General features: G+C 37.6%; 1 protein-coding gene across 3 annotated transcripts; it reads right to left on the reverse strand.

Moving 5' to 3' along the window:
* Positions 1 to 3,231: 3,231 nt before the first annotated feature.
* Positions 3,232 to 25,957, reverse strand: LOC129730258 (protein pygopus-like). Of its 3 annotated transcripts, XM_055689436.1 has the most exons (4): positions 14,834 to 15,562; positions 9,971 to 11,687; positions 8,961 to 9,895; positions 3,232 to 5,214 (listed from the first exon to the last, which is right to left on the reverse strand). In XM_055689436.1, the coding sequence occupies exons 2-4, from the start codon at positions 11,252 to 11,254 to the stop codon at positions 5,094 to 5,096; spliced, it is 2,340 nt and encodes a 779-aa protein (XP_055545411.1). In that variant the 5' UTR covers positions 11,255 to 11,687; positions 14,834 to 15,562; the 3' UTR covers positions 3,232 to 5,093. The 3 variants fall into 3 exon arrangements, with proteins under 3 accessions (XP_055545411.1, XP_055545410.1, XP_055545409.1); XM_055689435.1 differs by lacking the exon at positions 14,834 to 15,562 and adding an exon at positions 25,715 to 25,957 and having other exon boundaries at positions 8,961 to 11,687; XM_055689434.1 differs by having other exon boundaries at positions 8,961 to 11,687.
* Positions 25,958 to 26,099: the final 142 nt, after the last annotated feature.

Raw genomic sequence — 26,099 nt, forward strand, 5'->3', positions numbered from 1 at the left:
TTTCCCGGCCCCTAAAGCACCTATATATGAAATTTTACACCGATTCGTGCAGTAGTTTCCGAGCCTGTATGGATCAGACAAACAGACAGGACTGCTTTTTTATATGTTCAGAATATTTTAGGTCCTAACAAATTGTGTCAGCCAAGCATAACATGTTCGTATTGCTCGAATTAATGGGGATAAAACTATTTCACTAATCTCTGATAAGTTTTACTAATCAAGACATGATTGGGATAAAACTCACATTTTATTATGTCAAGTTTTTCATTTGATTGAACTTCGCTTGATCGTCCAGTAAAAGACCATCCAATAATGATGTCGCGCATTCAGGGGGGGAGGAGGTTTCGATTATTGTGACATTTTGTGACATATGAAGGAGGGAGGTTAGCTTGAGTGTGACATCACATTTCAACTCAAGAAAAAAAAAAGAATACACATGCCTATACTAGATGAACTTTTCAAAAGGTCCTATCTGCTTTCATCGTTTTTCCGGAACGTCTTTTCATTTTGGTAATGGTTCAGCTTTAGTAACTCTTCCAAGCGTGGTTTTCGTTCAGCAGGCTAGATCGATCCCTCCGCTATCAACTTGTGCAAATAGCGTGTCATAAAAGATGTTAAATAAGTTGTGGTGCTTGAATGAAAGTGGTCGATCAAAAAATCGATCAAAGCAGATAAGACCTTTTGAAACGTTTCTCTACTATACTACAGAGTTCAACTCAGAATTATTTATGATACTTGCATCATTCATTCATAGTTCCACGGTCCCTTTTTTGTTTAAGATTAGATTAAGATAAAATAAATGACAAATTATTTAGTTCAAAAAGCATTATGTTCGTTAGTTCTGTTTTACCGTGCATGTTTGTTTATAAATAACGCAATTTTATTTATTTTTAGTCCCTCTTAATCCTACTAACATGTGGCGAAAATTTGGGTTGCGAATTGATTGGAGAAGAAGAACTCGGCTTTCTATGTCGTCGTATGCGACTTCATCAACAGAATCCCTGGACTAAGGATTAACACCTTTTCTAAACTCAAAATATTTTTCACGTTATAATTACCGGAAAAGTTATGTGAATATTTTTCACTGTCATCTGCCGTGAAATCTGGGTTATTATGAGTGTCATATGAGTGAAGTGGAAACGGAAAAAGCGACGTTTCGCGAGGAATTATTTCACGACCATTTTGAACGGTGAAATGAATTCACGAAGATAGGAAGATTAACAATCGATTGGTTTGTTATCTAGTGATAATATATATGGTATTTACTTTCCAGTAACAAGGCTAATTTTTTTTTCTTGAAAAAAAATCGACTTTCTGGGACTTACAAATTTTTGAGCTGCGGCCGGTCGAACGTAAGGGAAAAATTTACCTTCGAATTTCGTTTATTGGTAGAGCTCGAAAGTTTCCTCTTGTCGAAAAATGTCCTCATACAAAATTTCGGCTCAATCGACTTTCCGGGACTTGAAATTTTTGAGCTGGGAAACTCGCTCATTTCATTTGTCCTATTCTCTATTTCACTTCACTGTCAATCTCACTTCACGGAGGAGATTTTTGTCACCTCACTTGAGGTGGAATCGGGAATAGGTCTCAAAAAGTGAAGTGGGCGTGAAAGTGAAATATATTTCACCGTGAAGTGACTCCCGTAATAAGCACGGTGATTTTCACGTAGATGTTATGTTTGTCACATAAATCATGCAAAATGACAGAAAATGAAGAAGTACAGAAAATTTCACGTAACAATAATGTGAAAAATATTTTGGGTGTAGTAATTTTATAATCTTCTTTTCCTTTTAGTTTCAGTTTTTCTTTCAGCAAAATCGTTCTAATTTTAAAAATGCATTTTTTTTTCAAAGATCTCAATTTTTAGTCAATTATAACCAAAGAAGGGGGAGTGGGTATAAAAACGTGACGTAATTAAGTGGAAGGGGATCAGGGAAGTCGTGACAGTTTGTTACAAGTGGGAGGGGGAGTTATTTTTTTCAAATTTGGCGTGACATCATTAATGCACGCAAAAGTTGGAGTGTGCGTGACCAGATCATTGATGAGCGAAATTAGCGCATTTACTGATTAAAATTGGAACCAGTACAACGCATGTGCGTTGGGCATAACGCATTTGATGCTCTAGCGTATTTTGAATGTATTGCGCAGCTCCAAACCACTACACTTTTAAAGCATCAGCCGATGTTCAGAAGGTTGGCATCGTTAAAACAGTGCAACCAGCAATCAGTACTGATAAGTTGGGTACTGACTCCATTGAAGAAATTATTGTCGAAATTATTGATCGATTCACTTTCATGAATCAGGTCATTTGAAAACATCATTCAATCATTAACAATAAACAAAAACATGAGATTAGTCCAAAACATTTTGCATTTAATTATGACTCTGGTTTCATTCACATGCATTCGGTTCTGCGTTACTGGCACCAGCATCAATAACTTCCGCGGCAACAAGGCTCGCTATTGGCTGTTTCGGTTGCTGACGATTTTTAGGGATGCACGAGGCGTTGATACGCACGGGCTCGCGAAAGTAAAAAACGGTTTTTTGAGCGCCTCGAAACTGATCGTTCGCCCGAAGCCGAAGTTTACCGAGATATTACGATTTTTGTGTATATGATACATATTCTGATTTTGATCTCTGTCAATGTATTCCTTGTACAACTTTTGCGTTATGCGTATCACGCATTGGTTGTGCAAAGTCCGAGCAAATTCTGTGCGAATTGAAAGGACACATTGGATGATTAAAGCTTGAACTTTTGCGTGTAGACCATCCACTAATAGTTCAAAAAAACACGGAAGCTCCCGGACCACTTATAAAAAAAAATATTTCTTCTACGGTAGTTGCGAGTCATCCGGCTGGTTACTTGGTGGCCACCTCGAACAATATCTCGGCCAAAAGACCATATTACTTCTACTTAATCATCGAAGAGTGATTCAAAAAAAGTGTTTCATCTTTTCCGCTGAAGTTTGTACAAGTTTCTTAACCAAATTTCGTTACACTTTCATGTTTCTTTCAACACGGTGCTTTAATGGTGTGGTGCAGTTTCTTTTGGAAAAATAGAATGAAAATAATTTACCATTCGATTGTTTTCAATAATTGCGTCACCTGAGAAATTTACCAAATGGTTTATGTAGCACTTCTTTGCTCCACAGCTGATATAGGAACGAGACTAGTCGTCTTGTGTCAAAGGTTAGATTTTCGGTAATGTTATATTAAATGTTAACACACATCTCGGTAGATTGATTAAAATTTATTGGTTATAGTAAAAAATAACAAATAATGTTCACTAAAGACCTATATTTACAGGCGAATTAAACACATTACGATAGAAAGATTTAACTAAAAATGTCCTGTTACAACGCAGCGCTCATTAATTTTTATTATTTTACTTTCGCTTTTTCCGGTTTTCGGATGTGTTCGAACTTGTTGAACCTTTATTCGCAATTTGGGATGTACCTGAACTTAAAGCCATTTCTAAGAGCAACATTCTTGAAACACTCCGGTATGCACTTTGTGCAAGCGTTACGTGAAGAAATTATAAACGAAAATTAAACTAAATGAAAGGTAAATGTCAGAAAAAAAACTCTGAAGGCTATAAGCGTGTTGCTGTTAAGTTTATAATCTCTCTTGTTTTCTTTGTTGCTTTTATTCTCTTGTTTATGTTTTTTTTCTTACATTCGTTTATTCCTGAATCGAATCAGACTAACGTAATTGTTGAAATAAATGAAATTCAACATAAAATACTTCGACCGATTTTACGCTCTGCATTAAAACCAACTTTGACAGAATTCCAATGTTCCTCGTGGCGGAGGCGAGCAGCTAGGCATGCAAACGGTCGAAGAATGTGTCCTGATTGCGGTACCTTTTTTCCGACAAACACAAGAGAAAACTATGGCATTGAAAAAAACTGTTTCGCCCCATGTTTGACAAAAAAGAAAGTCTATCCTTTCAAAGCAGTACAGTCTATATTGCGTTCGTTTTTTTGGGCGTTTCTTGAGCTTGCAACGAATTATCTGTGATTTTGCTTCTACCGTACCGAAATATTATAATCGAAGGATAGTTTAAACTCTTCGGGTCGAATAAATTAATCAACCAGCTATGATGCTTGTAGGCGTCAATTTAAATGGTATCAAGCACTAGACAACGTCCTTCTTCCCTGGGGAACTCCGTACCATTTTTAGTTCCCCTCTTCTTCAAAGATAAATTTTCTTCAGGAAAAAATACATATCATATACCTAAGAACATTCTCATTTACTCAAAGTACGCTACTGTCTAACATTTTCGCTCATCAGGGATAGCGTTTAAATAATATAAATATTTCACTTACTTATCAGTTATTTTTTCTGCACTTTTACTTTTTTTATTAATAATAATTAAACCATACTTTCTATGTATATATTTGAGAAGGCCATTTTTGATTCCATTTCCTTACCGCGCTAAAACTTAAGTATTATATCTTTCATCGTCCTTTTCACTGAAGCAACTTTTACTTCCGTAGAAAACATTGCTCGCAAAATGCGTTTTGCGTTTAGTCACTCATTTTTTCACAGTACTCCTATCGCGGTCGCGACGTTCATACAGTAGTTTACTTTGTATTGGGAAAGTAATTTAAAAAAAAAAAAAACAACTTAACTATGGCGCTCTGCTTCCATGTGTTGCTATACATACATTTTTAATTTCGTATTCAACTATCTACTGCATTTGCTTCCTTTCCCATCTGTTGCTTTCTATAGAACACTAGTATGTCGCTGTTTAGTATTCCTTTCGTTTCTCGCATTATCGGTAAGCAGTCAGAATTTAGCTATTTGTTTCCATGGATTCGGCTTCATTCTTATAAAAAACAAAATTGTAAACATCCAATCACCTAGCGCTCACACTAATCAAGCAATTGCTCCATTTATACAAAACACTCTTGCATGCAGTCTATTTACACAGGATTTTCCATTCAACGCATACGAAAAAAATAAGCAGAGAAAAACAAGCACAAACAATAATAATTCGGCAGCTGCGCTTTTGTCGTTCGATCCATTTTCCTCCTTCCATTCATTCCAGTGGATGTGATGCTGCTTTTTTGCCTGCTACACAGCTAGCGACTACGGTTTGAACTTCACCAGGGGTATGTTCTTGGAGGACAGACACTTGTCGCAGCACCATTCGGCGTATACCTCGTGGTGAATCAGGAGAAAGGCCGCTTCCGTTAGACCGCTGCACGTTCTGAAAAGTTAGAGCACACGAAACTATTACTATAGGATATGCAATAGATGGAAACATGGATCACGGTCTGTCTTTGACCATTGTTATGAAAAACTTTGAAACGGCGAATGCCAGTTAATACGCATTGCCATCCTACACCTCCCTTAAGTGTACCTAATTATGCTTTTTTGACCTTCCTTTAATGCGTATGCCACGTTCCTCTTGTCAGTGTCACCAATTAGAATTCCCTGGCGAGGACACTCTCCACCTTTATTATGAGAGTGACTTATTTTGTTAAGCGGAGGCTATCGAAGCATTGTAGAGTTCAGTATGCAGGTAAATGGGAATTCTGAGAATGAAACTTATGTTTAAGGCCTTCGACACCAGATGACGTGTTTCGTTTCACTCGGCGTCAATTCATTCAACAATGTGACTTTCGCCAATTATGTTAAATCATTGAATATTCAGAATATTCAGAGGTTTTAAATTAAAACAATGTTCAAAGCTGCTTCTGTCTCTTACCGATACATAGATTCAGGAGATACAATCAATTTGTGCCTAGATTTGGAATCTTTTTTGCCGAGAATCTCAGGAAACCGGTTTGTGACAAATGTCATTTTATGCCGAAAATCTCAGTACATAAAATGACATCGTGGGATCTCAAGTTCGGATGGAAAAAAAATCCGAGATCACTCGACAACCGACAACCAATATTTCAGCAAAGATGCCGGTTGTCGAAAGTCGTCAGAATATTTTGCCGAATTTATCGTTAAACACGATTGATACCGAGCTCAGTAAAAACATTACTGATATCCTGGCGTGAATTTTGCTCGTTGTCGAATTTCAGCAACACAGCTGTCATTCTCATGGACGAGTTAGCCATCATTTTACTTTGTACAAATTTGTGCAACCTACAGATGTTTACAAGTTGGAAGCCGAAAAAGTGTACCTAGTTCGTGCGAAGTGGCAGGAACCCGAAAAAGTATAATTTAAAATCGTGCAAACAAGCACTAAGCGGAAAGAAGTACCCTAAAGTAAAAAGGAAGCGCTTCAACAAAAACTGCAAGAGGACGTGACATTTTTGAATATTCTGTAAACATCCAATAATCAAGAAGAATAAATATTTGAATTTAAACTCTCTCAGTTCTAGACAGCGACAACAGCAGTTGTCCTCCCTTAGCAGCAGCACTAGCAGTGCAGTGGATACCAGCGATGGCGAAAAGCGGCCACAACTGTGGCGTAGCAATGGATAGCGCACCTGTTGCAGCGGATTCCAGGAACTATGGTAGCAGGGCCAGCTGATGCAAGGCCAGTGGATACTTATGGCAGCGTATAGCGGGCACAACTGTGGCATGGCTATGGATAGCGAACTAGTTGCAGCGGATCTCAGCATCAAAATGCAGTCTCTGTGCGATAATGGGCACTAGTAAATACATTCAATGAAAAGTTGACTTATTTTGACGAGCCGTCTAGTTTTGAATGTTATATCAGCATTTCATTGTTTACTTCATCACAACGAATACTTTGTTCGCACTGTCAGTGATAACGCAAAGATGTAATCGGCATCTTATCCGATACTGAATTGAACAACAAATTGTCCTTTTCAGGAAGGAATGAAAACCTGATTATTAAAGCATTGTTTTCGCTTGAGTTAATTTACATTTTTAAATTTATAAAAGTTATAAATTTTACTTTATTTTCCGTGTCTCAGAACGTACTGAATGATCTTTTCCTTCAGTCATGAGCACGACATCCGGAAAAATTTCAGCTCAAAATTTAAACATTGTCAAGCCCCAACCATGACAAGCAACTTACTATATTATTGAAAATGGTCAATCCTTGTTGAAGCGCAAAATTCGATTGATCTGATTAGTCAACGTTTATTTACTATAAAAAATTACTGTCACGCAAGCAGCCGGGTTATCTTTCTTGTAAAAGTATTCTACTTCAACCTTGCGGTCGTGGCTTTGCACACAACCCTCCTGTTTTTTACTTACTGAAACTCATCGAGCATATAATTTATCTTTTGAAAGAAAACTATTGAATTCTCAGCGAATTTATTATTTGCCGTTGGATTCCGCTGAAAAATCGCCTCTTTACTGTGCCGAAACATTCAGCTTATAGAATCGAAAGGTCCTTAGACTGCTTTGCCGTCTCTTGGTTAGATTTCCCGAGGGTGCAGTCAAATATGTACCTAGATTTTCGGCATAAAATGACATTCGTCAACTACTGGTTTCTCGAGATTCTTGGCAAACAGGTTCAGCCGAGATGGTTGCCGAACACTTGGCTGTCCGAGATTCGGCAATTTTTTGAGTGTGTAGTTACATAAATTTTGCTACCCACTGTGTGGCTTTGTTTATTGTTCTTTTAACCGCTTACAGTCCCAGGGAAGTCTATCTCGAAACAGCCGTTTTTGAGATAAATCATCAAGTCACTAGAATTAATGTTATTGAAAGTTGCCTTTCAACGAGTTCGAGGATGTCATGAATTTCTATCGCTATTAATTGAGGTGAATTATGAAATTTCATCTTATCAAACTCAAAAAAGGTACCCAGGTACTCCGTTGAGCACATAACGGCCACGTTCTACAAGCATAGAACAAAAATCAAATTGCATCAAAGATAGAGCAATTATGACACTAAAGCTTGTCAGTTGTAAAGCAGCCCTCTTGAGGTCGTTTTAAATATTTTGACAGCTATTTGTTTGGAAACTATTATATGAGGAGGCTACCGTTATTTCCGTGCCTGTGAGTAATCTAACAGGACGCTAACGCAAATGTTAGTGGCTAAAACGCGAAGTACAAAGTATGCTTGCTTATGGACGAAAAAACATTCGTGAAGATGGATTTTATACAGCTTCCCGGAGGTTTGTTTCTCTAAAAAATTTGCAAGGAAACTTATTATCAGGCGAGAACTTTGCAGCTGTGGACGGGAAACCAAGGTTTTTGTCACTAAAAAGACCTTGGACTCAGCGGTGTAAAATAAAGGGTGCCTCAAAAAGCGAGTTCTACCGGTTATAAATAGGCACAGAGGTCCTGATAAGTTTTGGTCAGATTTGGCTACTACTTCTGTCGGGAGGAAGTTCAGTGGCACCATGACAACAAGGTGGATTTCGTCACAAAGAATATCAATACACCCAATTATCCCCAAATCAGCCAAATCGAAAAGTAAAGTACTGAGAAATAATCAGGGGACAATGAAGTAGACTGGAAAGGTGATGGGAGATGCTGCTCAGATTCAGGAACAGAGAAAAACTAGAACTAACTAGTTGCTCAGGTGTGTATTCAGTAAATGATGGCGCGTATTTTAACTACTTTACATGCCTAAGTCAACCCCATTTAGGTCTATTTATTTTGCGAATTTCAGTGTGATTTGAGACGGATCAGAACGATTGTTAGCAGCAGCATAATAGTTTTTAAATAAATAGCAGTCAAAACATTTTAAACGACCTCTAGAGGGCTGCTTTAAAATTGACAAGCTTCAGTGTAATGATTACTCTATATTTGATGCAATTTTGATTCTTGTTTTGTGCTTGTGGAACGTGTACCTAGCACTTTCTCAAATATTCCCGAGGGACTCCAATACAACCCAAATGATCAATGGGCATTGAAAAAACAATCTAAACATTCTAAGATTTACGTTCGTTTGGGGTCTGCGGTGTAGAATGACAATACAACTCAACTGGTCGAAGGGCTACCGTATACGCTAACAATCCCAATTTAAAAACAATTTGGTCATTGAACAAAACAATTCGACAAGAAAACTCACCTATGGAACCAAAAGTTGCACCCGGATTCACACAAGATTCCTTGATCGTTGTCGTGCACCTCCTTGTGACAACCCCCACAGGGATAGATGGGAGGTGCGTTCGGATTCTGTGGGTTGAACACTTTCGACTGATCTGGTGGGTACAGTTTCCCCGACGTCACTGGCATCGGTTTCGGGCCAAACATACCCATGTGATGATGATGGTTTGGCGGTGGCCCATTTCCCGGTGGCCCAAGACCACCCATTGGGCCGCCAGGGCCACCCATCGGTCCTCCAGGTCCTCCCGGACCACCCATCATATGAGGAGATTGCAGTGGGCTACCACCCATACCGCCTCCCATGCCACCCATATGGCCCATGGGGCCACCCATCGGGGGTCCTCCCATTCCCATACCTCCGGGACCACCTGGACCCATGGGACCTCCTGGACCCATCGGTGGCCTATGTCCGGCGTGACTCGGTGGCATATTTCCGTGCGGTAACATTCCCATGTGATGATGCATACTGTTAGGACCTCCACCTCCTCCTCCTCCACCGCCGCCACCCAACGATGGAGGCATGTGAGGATTTTGTTGATGATTGCCAGGATGGTTTCCAAGATGATTGCCGGGATGATGCGAAGGGTGATGGTTCATTCCACCCATTGGGTTCGACGACATTCCACCCATTCCGCCAGGACCCATACCAGCTGGGTTCATGCCACCTAAACTATTGCTACCAGGACCGACACCAGCCGGATTCATCTGCTGTTGCTGTTGCGGTCCCATGGGACCTCCTGGACCCGGCCCACCCGAACCGGGACCACTACCTACGGAACCACTGTTTGGACCAGGGCCTTGCTGATGGTGAGCATGAGGTGACTGATGCGGCAACGGTGACGCGTGCGATTGTTGCTGCTGTTGAGGATGTGGTGGATGAGGTGGCAGAGGCTGTGACTGAGCGGCAGGAGATTGATTAGGTGGCTGCTGTTGATTAGCTATCATCGAGGGCGACTGATTAGGCTGACTCACTTGCATTTGATGTTGAGGATTTGCTTGCTGCTGTTGGGATTGGCCTGGCCCTTGCTGACTATTCGGTTGCTGTTGATGGCCCAGCTGATGAGGTAATTGATTGGGATTCCCTGATTGCTGATTTGTCATTGCACCGTTGGGTAAGTTCATTCTATTATTACTATTAACACCGGCCATATTCGGCGAAGTTTGTCCTCCGACAGTTTGTCCGGCCGATGACACTGGTTGACTATGGCCTGCCGAATGCGGACCCATGGGAACGTGATTTGGAGGTCCATTACCAAGAGGACTATTCATTGGAGGTCCCATCGGACCATTGTTCATATGACCGCCACTGGTGTTCATTGGGCTACCCAACATTTGACCCTGTCCACCACCATGAGGCGAACCCATACCGGGCATGGAGCTCATTGGACTGCCTATGTTTCCACCACTCATTGGGCTTCCTACTGATTTGTTGTTCATTTGCTGTTGACTCATTGGTGACATTCCACCCATTGGTCCCATTGGGGACAAATTTTGATTGATGCCACCCATTGGACTTAGACCTCCCATTTGTGCTCCAGGCATTGTGCCCATAGGGCTCATTCCACCTCGTTGTATTGGTCCATGTGGACCTAAACCACCCATTTGTGCCATGCCAGAATTCATATGCATCGGATGTCCCATAGGACTACCCATACCCATGCCCATTGCTCGCATTGGAGGACCTTGTGGACCACCAGGTCCCATTGGACCGTGAGGACCCATACCATGGTGAGGAGATCCGTGACCAGGTCCATGCCCCATTGCATGCGGTGGCATTCCGTGCATGGGACCTCCATGAGGACCACCATGGGGTGGACCATGTGGAGGTCCATGATGTCCCATCGGTCCTCCCATGTGATGTGGATGCATACCCATGTGGTTCATACCCATTGGACCTCCATGGCCCATCCCTCCACCGCCCATATGACCCATCATCCCTGGCCCTCCGTGGTGCATATGGCCGAGATGAGGAGAGGGTGTATGCGTGGGCGTGTCATCGAATGGATTCGACGCTACAATTGTATCGCCGTAGCCCGTTGGTGGAGGTGGCAGTAAATCTTGAGGTGAGGGCGTCGGCGTCGGCTGCGAGGCCGCAGAGTTCGCACTGTTCGCGTTAGAGCTTTTTTTTCGCCTCTTCGGCTGACTGGGCGCCGAAATGGGCAGCTGGGGTGACTCTGATGGTGACTTGAAATCCGGCGGACATCCCAGTCCGGAGCCTGGTAATCGATACGATGCCATTCCCAAATTGTGTGTCATAACTTGACTATGTACAAGCGCACACCATAGACAGCTAAAGATTAAACGTGCTATACAAGAAATTGTCACAAGGGATCACTTTGAGCGTTTCAATTGCTTTGCTCCTGAAGATTCCAAAACAGAAACTACACATTCACTATACACTGGGTACTACAAGTTTTGTTCTACGTGCGTTGTTGATTTGTAAACTGGTATTGCTCTTCTGTTTATTACTGTCACAACTTGTTTCGCGATTTGTTTGTTTTGTAGTGCACACCACCGATGCATTAAGCATGGTTTGATTTGAGGAGTATTTCTAAGGGTTCGAACAAAAGCAACACTTTAGTAGTTTAGATTTGTCTTCTTCATCGGCCCTGCTGCTGCTGGAGCACTATCCGCGAGGAATGTGCTAGTTCGTCCTTTCCGTATGACATATTGGCTGCGAACCGTGAATCTGTAAACGAACGAGAGGCGAGAAAAAATTACAATCAGTTCAAAAAGATGCAAGCGAAAAAATCAACCACGTCCAGCAATTGGAATATTAATAAAAATTGTAATACTCTAATAAACAAATCATGATACATCACAAGTTGGGGTTGAACTGAGATGACACAACTTCGGTAGCGTTTGTAATCAGTCGATCAAATGAAAGATATAACAAACTAATTCATTTCTGATTTTTAAACCTAATTTTCAGAATTCACTCACTCTTTCCAAATATGTCGACAGCGAACCAGAAAAAACGAAAAAGTTTGGATTTTTTGTCCGAAAAACTGCAATAAAATCAGTAGTTATACTTTTGTCGAAACATGGCCTAAATGATCATTTCTAATATATTCTAATACACTTTTTTAAGTCAATGAATAAATGATATGATAGTGTGATAGTGTACATTCAAAATTTATAAAAACAATAATCATACAAATTATTTTACAATACGAATCGGCAATACGCAGAAAACAGCATCAACTTCCAATCGCTCTTCGGTCGATAGGGAATCTTTCATTTTCGCACTCTCTTACACTGTGTGTGCTTCTTGCCTCAGTCTGTATCAAGAATATTAAAAAAAATGTGCAGGCAACAAAAAAATACCAGTGAGTAATAAATTTGTACACCTCGCCGCGCAAACACACCATCATGATACACATAAATGATTGACCTCAGCGCAGTCGGTCTCTCCTCGCGCGGTAGCAGCAGTTGCCGAAGACCGCTGCTACTCTGCTGCACGAATTCAATGAAAACGTGCGAGTAAAAATATTTTACTTTCCACGGTCGGAGAGGGAGAAGAAAACAAAAATGGAAGCAAGCTTTGATTCCAATAACAAAAAAAAATTCGAAGACGAAAAAAAAGTGCGAATGAAAGACGAGTACAAGGAATAGATGTCAATGCCAGTGCTGCCAGTTGCGTGGCTGGAAGCCACTTGAAGAACTCAAATCGTAAGTTCAATTGATATCATAACATCAATTACTTACATGTTGAAACAATTCTGACTAAATGGCTGCATCCTGATTTTAGCAACATGGAAATATGCTGATAGATGAATCACAGGCTAAATTGCTAGTGAACGGCATGCGTCATGTGTGTATTAATTAGTTCTAAATATCAGTCAAGCCAATTTATTAGGACCTGACTTGACTTCATGATTATTAAAAAAGTGGATTTGTTGAAATATAATCATTATATATATAATTACATTATTTATATCGGTACAATAGTTATTACTAAAATATTGAAGACAGAATTATACCACTGGAATTGATAATAATACAGAAATGCATCAATGAATTTTTAAAACGCTTCACGTACGATTGCTGCAAATAACGCTCCAAGATGAACATTATGGCTTAAATGGTAATTTTTCATCGATCAAAGCATCGAAAAATGAAAAATAATAATACTACTAAAATAAGTTCGAAGTGGGAATTCAAATTCAAATTTGAGTTAAAAATTACACAAAAAAATGAGTTATTTTTACAAATTTTATTATTTCAGTTATGTATCTAGTTAAAAAATCTGAATTGAACTCAATTATTTTAATTTGGTAAAATGATAAGAATCAACTGCAAAGTTTATTATTAATTTTTGAAATTCGATTGTTTCGCATCATTTTGATTGCTGTTTCATTATCAGTTATTCAATTCACTTTTTTGGTACTATCAATACTAAGTACCAGAAACTGTTAGTTATTTTGGGCAATGATATTTGAGACTCGGAGGAATTATTCATAGTGCTCACTCTAACTGTTGAGTTCCCTGTGCGATTAATCCGTAAAATTGCTGACGATTTCGTCATTCACAGCCTAGCTAAAATATTTGTAACCTCAATATTCTATGCGATAGAGAATTCTTGACCTATTATAGTATTGCTGGTATATGAAATTGGTTGCAAATCGAATAGTTTATTTAGATAAACGAGGTTTAGAATTTCTGCAACTAAGAGGATGTATAGATCTCATATATTTGATATACTTTGGTTGTACACTTTCAATGTATTTCTCTCAAATGAGTTTTTATCTTAAATTAATTTATGTATCCATGTTATTACAGAACAATGGCTTTTTGGATCGGGAAGATTCGAGGTGAACATGTTGTACCTCATTCCAGCCAAAGCACACCTGCAGATAGAAAATCTTTCGAACCAGTCAACTATCCTACAGAGTGTGCCGTGTCATATAAATGTATTGTGAACAAAAAAAAACTAGCCTACAGAGTTATATCAATTATTTGTATTTTTACCTTGATTTTAAAAATTGGAATTCAGGATTTCAGGTTAAGAATTCTGCAATCAAATTTAAATGCCAAATACTGTCGAATACTTGAAACAATCTTCAGATTTACAATATGCTGCCCTATTGCTTTAGGTAACATGGCTCATACTTCATTCATTCCTCTTCATCAGTTTCTACAAGCCGCAGTTACTAATATCTGTTAAGGACACTCCATTGTAAAGCTGAAATCAAATTTCGTCATAATGTTGTTGATGGTCCCAACACAAATTTTATTCATCATAATGAACGCTGTGGTTCTTTAATGCATTTGTGAAATAATGAGGAGAACACCAATAAAAATAGTAAATATATAATAAAACGCTGAAACAGACCAAAGTAAATCATCAGAAATCATCACTTTTCGTCAGAAGTAGAAGCGAATACAATTTATCAGTGATTTAAAAGCTAACGCTATTTTCTATCGAGACATCAAAGCTGCAAAAATGTTCCAAAACAAACATTGTTTGTTCGAGTGAATAATGGGCAAAATTGATTATGTTTATTAAAAACAGTTCAGTATTGTTTGATTCTCATTAATATAAAGAATACGAATTGAGTGTGCAGTAACGTTGCATATTACAAAAATATATATACAACTTAAATATTATGCTAACGATATCTAATTACACAATTTTTGGCAATCAAATAAGTGGTCAAGAGGAACAGCGATTCAAATTCAATTCTTCTGACAACACATCCTCGGAGTTAACCTAGAATTTCAGCCATGTTCGAAAAATTAAATACACTTCCACCATCACACCAAACAGCACTATCCAGATACAATAAAAATCACTAAAATTATCATCTCACATGAAAAATATTCATTACTTACAAATGCACTATTCTCGAATCGGACATTACGAACGGCACACGCATTCCAGCCGATTGCCTTACATCCCGGAAGCACTCCACCGTCCGTGTGGATTTGTCTGTACAAGAGGAGTCCTTAGCGCAGCGCTGCCTGCTGCTGCTGTCCCTTTCACGCTTGCTTTCGAAACCAACACTTCAAATGGATCGAGCCAAAGCTCGCTTGTTCGCCAGGTAGAACAAGATTTCTTCTTCTCGTTTGTCGTGGCAGCGGGATTTAACGATCAAAACATCAACGCCACTGAGGCAGCCTCTTCCTGCAGAGCCGGAATCCCTTTGGTCGCCATTCAGGACGATTCCCGGAATCCTGCCGCTGGCAGTAATCACAACTCTATCGTCAGATCCGGAACAGAAAAGAACTCGTTATTCCCTGCTTTTTGGCTAACCTCGGGGTGCTTTCGGATATTGTATTGGTATTATGCTGCTCTCCCGAGTGTTATACACACATGAAGGTCTAAGTGGTGCTGTGATGGAGACGACACACACGCACCGCGCGAAAGAACGGGGAACTGGATTTTTACTTCGACAGAAAACTTGCCCAGCTCAGCGCATTTTCCGACCCAACGATCGGAAAAATGAACCCGGAAACTTACGCTAACACTTAATACCGGTTTCGCCCGCTAAAATGCACTATTTCCATAGGAAAAATCGTTTTCCTTTTCGCAAAGCTCTCACTGCGGACACAACACACAAAATAATCGTAAACTCGAATTTTTTCGAACTATAGTCTTTTTCGGGCCATCGTTGGTGCGATGGACGGAGAAAAAGTAATATGCTATAGCATAGGGCATGTCAGCTCAAACGAGGTTACCCTCTCGAAAACCGCGACGGGGCACACTGGCAGTGCGGCTATGTTTATTTTTATATATTTAATATGCCGGTTAAAAAAATGTAAATATTTAAATGTAAATCGAAATTCATAGAGTCGAGTTAAACGCATTTGAAGACTAGCGTTGAAAATTACTTTTTTAATTTTCAAGAGAACTTCAAGTTTAACGATTTCTTTTTCTAATTCAACAGTTTTGGGTTATTATAAAAATTCTGATATATTTTGTTAGATTCCTCGCAACTAATACAGTTGCCTCTACAGTTGCAACCACTTGTAACATTCACTCTGAAATTGTATAAGGCGCATAGAATACAACATTGTGAAACAAGCAAAAACTTTTCTGTTCAGTCAATAGTTTATTCCGTAACACTTAATTTCGAAAACAATCTATCACTTCTAGCATCACAGATAAATGGTGCCTAAAGTGCAACCAGTGAAAAAAATTAACGGTACGCTAACCAGTTCGACCAATCAGAATGTGGTACCACTTGGAAAGCAACATTGGTTTCCTTTTCGTGTTCAAGCTGACATAGCCTATCTCAGGTAGTGTGTATTTAGTTCAGCGGCGTGATGTTTCGCGGCGGCTGCCAGTGCGATAGTGCGACAGTGTGTGTGAACAATTTCGAGCTGTCTCTGTTCGTAGTCCCGTCGAAAAGTGACAATCCACTGAGCTGAGTGAAAGCTTTCCACTTCGAAAGAAAACTATCCGAAAGCTCTGTCGTTCTATTCAGGGACGTATCGAGGCGAAACGTTTGAGTCGAGAAATCGAGTGAAGCATTGAAGTATTGAAATATGTTGGTTAGTAATAAGTTATTTTATGTTGCGGATACTTATAAAAAAGGTTTACTGAAATTTTCTTTAGATCACATGCTTAATCATCTGTTAAAAATGTTGACGAAAAAGATTTGCTCTTAATTAGTTTATTCGAAAAGATTGTTGTCGATAAATCAATTTCAACAGAACTCAAAGTCCTTTGCTAGAAAAATTAGAATACCGAAAACAGTATGGTAAAAACACAATAAGAGACAGTTGAAACAAAATTGTAAAACTATGAACCGTCATTGTTATTGTAATTCTAAATTAATTTAAAATAATATCTAATTAATTATATATTCAAATAGCTATCAAACAATGCACACTGAGTCAGGAATGGAATCTAGCGGTACGAAATTATTAGCGCTCTCAGGGTTTGACCAATCGGTTTCTGATCTTCTACAAAGTTTCTTGGTATAGTTAGGGCTTCATTTTGGATGCTTGAATTATTTCGGAGTTTGGCCGCAAAGGTGACGTTGCGATGCCAACTTCTTCCCCTTACACGCTAGAGCTTTGTGGTTTTCGACAAAGTTGTAAATCTTTAGATTCTATGAAACTTCACTGAACATAGCAAATTTCTAACTCTTCAAATTTCAGAGATCTACGAGTTTTTATAAAATTTGTCTGAAATTCACGCTTTATTGTGATAATTTTATGAGCTCACTCGAATTAATTTCTTACAATTTTTTTCTCGATAGAAATTTATTAATTAAGTCGTTTTCTTCCAAGTACAGAAGTTTTTGAAGTACATACTTAAGTGAAAATATTACACAAAATTTGAAAATATACATAATTTTGTGAGTAAGATATGTAATAGGTTAGAGGGTATTAGAAAACCATGATTTTTTCTGAAAATTGTCCATCAAAAAATCTTTATTTTCTGAAATTTTGAAAGATGTGTTTTTTGTGTTTTTGTGATATTTCAGTTTGAATATAATCATAGGTTTCATGTAAAAATACAATAGTTTTTATTGCATGGACAATTCTCGCTGAAACCGTCTCACTAGTGACATGAGGTCTTTAAAAAATGATATTTCTGTGTCTAAATGATTGAAAGTAGTGAAAAAATGAGAAAACCACTTTGGTTAATTCATATTGATTGACCCCTCAGGCACAAATCGGTTAAACGGTTTTTACAAAAATTGGTTTTTGAGCAATTCTTGACCTTTTTATTGATTTATTTTTCTTGAATTTGTCATTGAACCCCCTGCAACCAACACATCGTTTTAAAGAGGAATGATAGAGCTTTCATTTGAAATAGAAAAAAATGGCCGCCATCTTGGATTTCATCAGAAAAACATGTTTTCGAGTAAGTTCGCAACCACCGATTCTAAATTTGACATCTCCATTGGAAAGCTGAGAAAAAATGCTTTAAAAAACATTGAAAAATTAGCTAAGCATTGAGTTTACGTTGCCATTCAGACCACTTTTCAAAATCGAGCCTCGAACAGTTGAACGCATGACGTGCGGCCAATATCAAATCAACGCAATTGGACTTAAAATGGCGTGGCGCAAAGCGATTGAAGTTTACCTTTTTTGAAAACCGTAAAATCACCCAAGGGGGGGGGGGTGGTGGGTTACATGAAATTTCGGTTTTCGGGTTTTTTTTTATGCTAAATGACTTAAAAATGCATGAAACGTCGAGAATTGGTGTCATCTGAGAAATTTTTTTTTTTGCAAAAATCTACTCTGGGACTCTACTCTACTCTGGTCGTTTTTTCAATTGTGGAAGGCGGAGTTCAAAATGATTAGAATTTATCTTTTGAAATTGATAACTAGTCTCTCGAATAGCTTGTATAATGATATACACTATAACTAGCATCGAATACATTATGTTTCATTTGGGTGGTTCATTTATTTGGCATAGGGTGGTTACACTTAAAAAATTATTTGATTATTTAATTTAAGAAAAATTAAAAATTAATTATTCAAAAGGGCTCACATTTTAAAAACTTGATTTTTTTAATAAAACACAAACAAAAGATTACCAAAACAATGAAACCAGTCCGATCATTTAGAAATCAAGAAAAATAAGTTATCATTTTTTGAAAAACAAAATATTTTTTGAAAAAAAAAATATTTTTTGAAAAAAAAAATATTTTTGGAAAAAAAAATATATTTTCAATTTTTTTAAAGGCTTTTTTTTGGAAGGACAACATATTATTTACAACTTTGCCGACGACACTATGCCGTTTCGACTGTAGACATGTTTTTAATTTCCAATAGAGCACTCTATGAGGAATTAAGAATATTCCTACAGTCAAAACGGTTTATTTGATTGGCATAGTGTATGTGGCAAAGCTGTAAATAATAACTTTGTTCTTCCAAAAAAATGTACCCTATGAAAAAAATTAAATTGAAAAAAAATTATAACTTTTTTTCTGATTTCTCCATGGCCGGTTTCGTTGTTCAGGTAAACTTTCGTAGTTTTCATAAAAAAATCAGTTTTTTTAAATGGGCTGTTTTGGATAACTAACTTAAACCTTTTTTTTTTGTTTTTCAAAAAAATTAATAATTTGTTTTAAGAGTGTATACTTTTTTTTGAAAAACAAAACCATTATCTACAACTCATCGAATACATCACACCGCGCAAATTAATTAGTAATAAATAATAATTGTAAATTTGTAAAAATATTTGTAATCATCAATACCTATCCGAAATAGCATTTTTCAATAGCTTTTCAAAAATGAGTTGTGTTTCAAAATATTAAACCAATAGCACAACATGGCATCTTTTGCCTATAAAAACGTTTATGCAAAGTTTCAGCCAATGGGCACGTTCACGTTCTGATGATGTAAACTTGACAGAAAATGTATGGTCGAACTGTCAAAACGACGCAAACCCAGAAACAACGAGTCAATTGTGTTGCGTATCTGATTAAGATCCCTATACTCTCATTATCACTGAATAACATCGATACAGTCTTTTGTCCATTTATATAAGCCAGAGCACTGTGTGTTCAATCAAGTGTTGGCAAAGGACATTATTGTGGTAAATAAAACGAATAAATTGTCTGGTACAACATTCGAAAGAACAAGTACAAGTGTCTTAGAGAGTAGATTTCTCAAACAAAATAATATAAAACATATTCCATCAGTTTCCACCGTTTCATGTACTTTTAAGACACTTGGAATGGAAAACATTTTTCAAATACTCGAATTCCATGTACCTCCCATGAGTGATTTTGCAAATGACATGAAAGCATTCAACATTTTCCGCGAGACACAATCCTTATTTTGGTTGAGATAATTTTTTTTTGCCCAGAGTATTTTATTGATACATTTTGTAAATTTGTTTTGTAATATCTTGCTATTTTGCATATAATTTTTCCAATTCAACATTGCCACCCTAACGACAATGATATAACAAATATTATATTTCCAGGAATTTTTCTATTGGTATTCAGTGAAAAGTGATTTTTTTCATTTTATACTCATTTTTACACAATATTATGAACCACCCTATGTCGAATAAATGAACCACCCTAATGAAACATAATGTATTCGATGCTAGTTATAGTGTATATCATTACACAAGCTTTTTCAAGAGACTAGAGCTCAATTTCAAAAGATAAAATCTTAAAATTTTGAACTCCGCCTTCCACAATTGAAAAAACGATTAATTCCCAGAGAGCAGATTTCTGCAAAAAAAAAATTTTTTCAGATGACACGTTTCATGCAATTTTGAGTCATTTAACATAAGAAAAATTCACGTACCCCCCCCCCCCCCCCTTGGGTGATTTTTCGGTTTTCAAAAAAGCCAAACTTCAATCGCTTTGCGCCACCCCATTTTAAGTCTGATTGAGCTGAAATTTTGCACAGGGTGTTTTTTCGAGCAGGTGAACATTGTGTATAGGGTTTTTTTTTAATTTTCTGGTCACTTTTTTCCATACGATGATTGGCGCCCTAATGCTGAGCCTGTGGTATGCGTATGATGTGGACAGTCAGTATTCCTAGTTCACAGATAGTAAGTGCACCCACGCACCGTGATTTTTCAATAGCCTTCAATCAATTCGAATCAAAATCAAAAAAAATGATGATTCTACTCTTACTTTATTTACGCTGGCATACGTAAATCTTTTCCAGATTACACGGGATATACTTGATTCATACTATACCTTTGTAGAGTTTGTTGATAGTAGTTTAATGCATGAAAACAACACTATATAACAGTAGCAAAAACAACATCTAACATTAGTTTGTTAAATTACTAAACACGCGAAAACTGTCCTCCGTACAGGGATCTAAGCTTTGTTCTAGCAAAAAATCGTAGAGAAGCTTGCTCAAAATTACGTTACACTCAAGGAGGAGCGAGGGAGTGAAGAAATAAACAATGTGAATGGAGTGAAAAGGGGTCAAAGATACGATTTGTTGCTCCACGTGATTTTTGAACAGACCCAAAATCACACAGGCATTGGGCCCAGAGATGCCAGATGTTTTTGAAAAATGTCTGCAACTGCTCGAAAAACCGGAAAAAATGTGCTCGAAATCTCAAAAAATCTATCCGTTTTTCGAAAACAATTCGCTCGCGTAGGCAAAAGTCTGTAAAAATCTGCACACATTTTCAAAAAAAACTGCGCAAATATAAGGAGACTCTGACAAAAATCTGCAGAAACCGCGAGAAAACTGCAAATATCTGCAAATCAATAAAAATCTGTACACGGACTCCAAAAATCTGCGTTTTGCAGACAAATCTGCACATTTGGTATCCCTGATTGGGCCATCCACATTTCACGTGGACAACTTTGGGGAGGGGGGTCTGTGTAATGTCCATACAAATTTTTTAGAATTTATATGAGCATTTGTGAGGGAGGAGGGGGGGGAACAGAATCCTTAAAAATCTGTCCACGTGGAATATGGATTGCTCCGAATATACACTATACACAAACACACACCACAGGCTCAGCATATTGCGTTGATTTGATATTGATCGCGCGTCATGCGTTATACTGTTTGAAGCTCGATTTTGTGAAGTAACCAGAATGACAAGGTAAACTCAATGCTTACCTAATGTTTTGAATGTGTCTTAAAGCATTTTTTCTCAGCTTTCCAATGGTGATGTCAAATTTGAAATCAGTGGTTGCGAACTTGCTCAAAAATACGTTTTTCTGATGAAATCGAAGATGGCGGCGAGATCCAAAATGGCGGCCAATTTTTTTCTACTTGAAATGAAAGCTCTATCATTCCTCTTTAAAATGATGTGCTGATTGCAGGGGGTTCAATGATAATTCCAAAAAAATTAAATCGATAAAAAGATCAAGAATTGCTCAAAAATCAATTTTTCTAAAAATCGTTTAACCCATTTGTGCCCGAGGGGTCCATCAATATGAACTAACCAAAGTGGTTTTCTCATTTTTTTACTACTTTCAATCATTTAGACACAAAAACATCCTATTTGAAAGACCTCATGTCACCAGTGCACAGTGTTTTATTTTGCCGTTCTCGTGCGGTTAATTAAATAGCGTTTGAAATGTTGATTATAGCCATAATGTATGTTCGGAAAAGTTTCAAGATATTCAAAAATACATCTTTATATGTAGGAAGATGAGTGATCAATCCACCTAAAAGTGAGATAGAAAATTTACTTTTTCATCAGCTTGAGATAGACGCATGGTGTCTTCGGCAAAATTTTAGGTAATTTCAAACTGTGAAACTTTGCCGAAGACATCATGTTTCTATCTCTTATGTATTGCGAGCAACATAAAGTTTTCTATGAAGAGGTACTGAAAATCACAATTTTCGTTAAAACTTTTTTCTCAGAATTTTCCTAATTTCCAAAGCCTCTACAAAGTTATCAGTCATCCTAATATGCATGTTTATGCTGAACATTGTTATTTTCTATCTCCTAAAATAAAAAAGTTATTTGACATATCTCGATATTTTTGGGGATATTTTCACCTCAACCATTTCAATATTACGCAATTTTACGCACGTGGCAGTTTTATACGATGAAATAACTATCTTCAGGCTTTCAATTAAAGGTACACACTTTGGTATGTAAGAGTATGTAAGTAGCCTTTTCGATTGATTTATAGTTGTATGTAGTTTTAAAAATATTCAGCGCAGTAGTCTTTGAAAATATCTAGGCAAACTAAATAGTAATAGCAGAATAGTAGGCTGTTGCATGCTTTATACTAGGGTTGCTGATATTTTATCGATATTTGATATTATCGATATTTGTTCGTCACAATATCAATATTTTTGATCGATATTGGCGCACTCGATATTATCGATATTTAGATATTGCGACTCGATATTGCTGTCCGGTATTCTCGGTTGCCATCAGGGGAGTGCTGCCGTCAAAATTTTGCCTACCAATCATAAATTCATGATGGCATCAAAATTAAATTTTAAATGCTTACACACATTATTAGATATTCATTGAAAGTGCACATTATACTGGAAACAAACGTTAAGGCTTGGTTTCTCCATAGATAAATATATTTATTCGAAAATAGGTCAATAGCAATTAAAGGACGTTTACTCTATTTCAGCTATTTTAGAGCAAACCAGTTAGCTGGCATCCCGCCATGTTTCCAGAACTAACATCTCAGCGTGTGTGTAAACGAGATAGCATATCACCGCCACTTTTCATACGCATAACATAGCATCTGTCAATGGGGCCCGCGATGAAACAAAGCAAATAAGATAGAGATAAGATAGAGATTTAGGGAAACCAACTAAAAAGTAGGTACCAGAGTTGTTGGTACTAGAATCAATAAGTGGTAGATGGAAAATGTAAGCAGTTCGACAGAAATATGGTTGCCATATTTCCATTTTTATTGACAGCATGTATAGAGCGAATTTCCAGAAATTTGGGTGTGGAACTTCTCGGGTCAATAACCCACACATTAAACCGATCAAATGCGATGCCTTGGTGTTGCATTGGGATGGCAGAATCGATGAATTTCAGTAAAAGAATCGGTGTTACATAAGCGATAACATGAATGTTCAGGTAGGATGCTTATATAACTGGCTGGTGATTAGTCAATGGATCAGTGACGATTAGAAGACGCGGCTCACGAAACGTCGGTTTAATCTGATTGAAAAATGCACCTTACGTAAAGCGATCAGCAATCGGCCCTCTGTCCTAACGGACGAGATGAAATAGCAAACACTTCGCCGGAATATTCAATACTAAGGCATGAAACATGCTGACCGCCAACGCGACCGATCGGGTGAGATTCTTGCCGTAGGTTAAGGGGTTGTATACCTTTTTCGTCGAGAAAAATGAGGGAAGTTTGAATCTATTTTTAAGTGCATAGCACCATTTTCATTGCATCTAAGGGGTGTTTTTCTGGAAGTACAGTTTATCAACAACAAAAAAATACGTTTGATTTTGAGATATACCAATTATTACTGGAATAATGGCCGTTTCCCCGAAACGCTATTTTTTGCAGAGGCTTGCGGTGATCCTGATAGAGACTCAGCGGTTCAACCGAAATCAAAAAACTCATATTATTTCATTAGTTTAGAAGTGTGCCGGGTCCTTGAACGATCGCTTTTATGAGTATATTGTTTTCAGTGCAAACGGGAACGTTTTTCCCAAAAAATGCACGTTTTGAGCGCTAAAAATTGCATTAAAAATTTTTTGCGGCTAAAAATTACTGTTTGTTTCAAAAAGCGATCGTTAAAGGACCGGCGAATTTAATAACAAAAATTTAAAAAAAAAGATGAAGGAAATCGGTTCAGTAGTTTTCCCGCAATCAGGATCACGGCAAAGTCATTTTTCGGAAAACACTATTCCGAGATAATCGCGTGTAAAGTTTTAAGTTTAGCTTATGCGGCCGTGGCGAGGCGCGCTGCGAATCGCTCTAACTTTCTTCCTATTGCTCAGATCTTTATGAAAATTTGTGAAAATGTTCTCAAGATGTTGTATTTGAAGACAATACAATAAATTTTTTTCGATTTTTAAAAACTTAATAGGTATATAATCCCTTAATGAACAACTCTACTCTATTAGTTCGAAACAGCGACTACATCAAACCTTACTTAGCAGTGGCAGCGGATAGCAATGACAACAGATAGCAGCAGCTGCGTTAAGGGCAGGGCCAGCTGGTGTAGCAGCACTTCTTCTATCACTAAGCTGCCTTTGTGCAGTAGCGGGCAGCATCAGTAGTAGGTACATTCACATTAGCCGGCACTTCTTCTAATGAAAAGTTGCCGTATTTTGTCAACACAAAAACGTTCCGGGATGCTAGCATTTAAAATATATGGACCATCTAATTTCCTGTTTGAAAACAGCTTTAAACTGTGTTACAAGAAAAATATCTGAATCCCCTCTGTCGGGTAGCACACAGATGCGATCAACATTATATCCGATATGAAATTGAAAAACAATTGTCCTTATAAAGACAGCAAACAAATTATTGAAAATTTAATATTTTCTCGTTTTTCGCTAAAATTGAAAGCATTTACTTACTTTTTATTCAAGTATTATTTACTTTTTATTTTGATCTGCATGAACTTCGACTGTTGAAACTTGTTTGCGTTGTGTTTGTTCCATCCCTGTTCAGTGAAGCATGAGAAAACCGAAATTCGGTAACACTTAAACTCCTCTTTTGCACAAAATTTTAAGCATATTCAATACAAGTAATGTAACAAACAACCTTATGTAGTTCTACGTCAACCTTACGGTCGTGGCTTTGCATACAACCCTTGTGATTTTTTTCCAACAATTTTCCAAACAACGCGTTTTTACGACGATTTTTCAAATAATGCGGTTTTCTACATGTTTTTACGTACGTATCTCCCGTGTAAGGAAAATACTTTACTGTATTTGTTTCCGACACAGATTGCTTTCTATTTTCTATAGATCCAAAATGCGATGAAACAAAGTTCATTGTATTAACAGTCGTTTTTTACGCCTATTTCAAAATTCACGCGATTTTTTTTTCACACAGATATCCTACAAAAAGATAGTTTCAAGGTATGATTCGGCTGTTTCAAATCGTTTTTTAAGTGTCGGTTGAATTTCTAATATCAAATTCCCAAATATTCACTGATTTTCAAGATGTTGTACATCTTATTATAATTGAATGTGACGAAAATAGAAATACTGACAATGCCGTAATCCACTCTAGAACAAATCGGTATGTTATTCATTTTTTTGGATCTTTATCGATTTTATCCGTATTTCACTTTTGCGCGCCAAAATTATTTAAGGTCAAAATTGTTCGATTGATAACTTTTCACATTACTTACATGCATTACTGTACGCTAATCTTTTTTTCGTTTCTTTGTTTCAGGTTGCTTTCACGAGTCCGTAACGATCTCTACGATCAGTCCCGCAAACGAAACTACTTTAGCTCACTTATAAAACATCACAAAATATGTTAATCCATTACTTTCAGCTTCTCTACATCAATTTGCACAATCTAACTGAGTTAAACATTTATGATAACTATAGCCAAAACTTCTGAGCAAACACACGTGAATTCTATTTACTACATAATTGAAACATAACTGAATTGACACTTTTGTCATTGGTTCAAAGCTAACAAAGCTAAGAGCTTCAAAGTATCTGGGTGCAGGTAATGTACGTTGATCCAAGGACTAGTCGGTGACTAGGGCAGCACGTAACAACTGG

The sequence above is a fragment of the Wyeomyia smithii genome, chromosome 3, assembly GCF_029784165.1.
Source record: "Wyeomyia smithii strain HCP4-BCI-WySm-NY-G18 chromosome 3, ASM2978416v1, whole genome shotgun sequence".
Classification (NCBI taxonomy): domain Eukaryota; kingdom Metazoa; phylum Arthropoda; class Insecta; order Diptera; family Culicidae; genus Wyeomyia; species Wyeomyia smithii.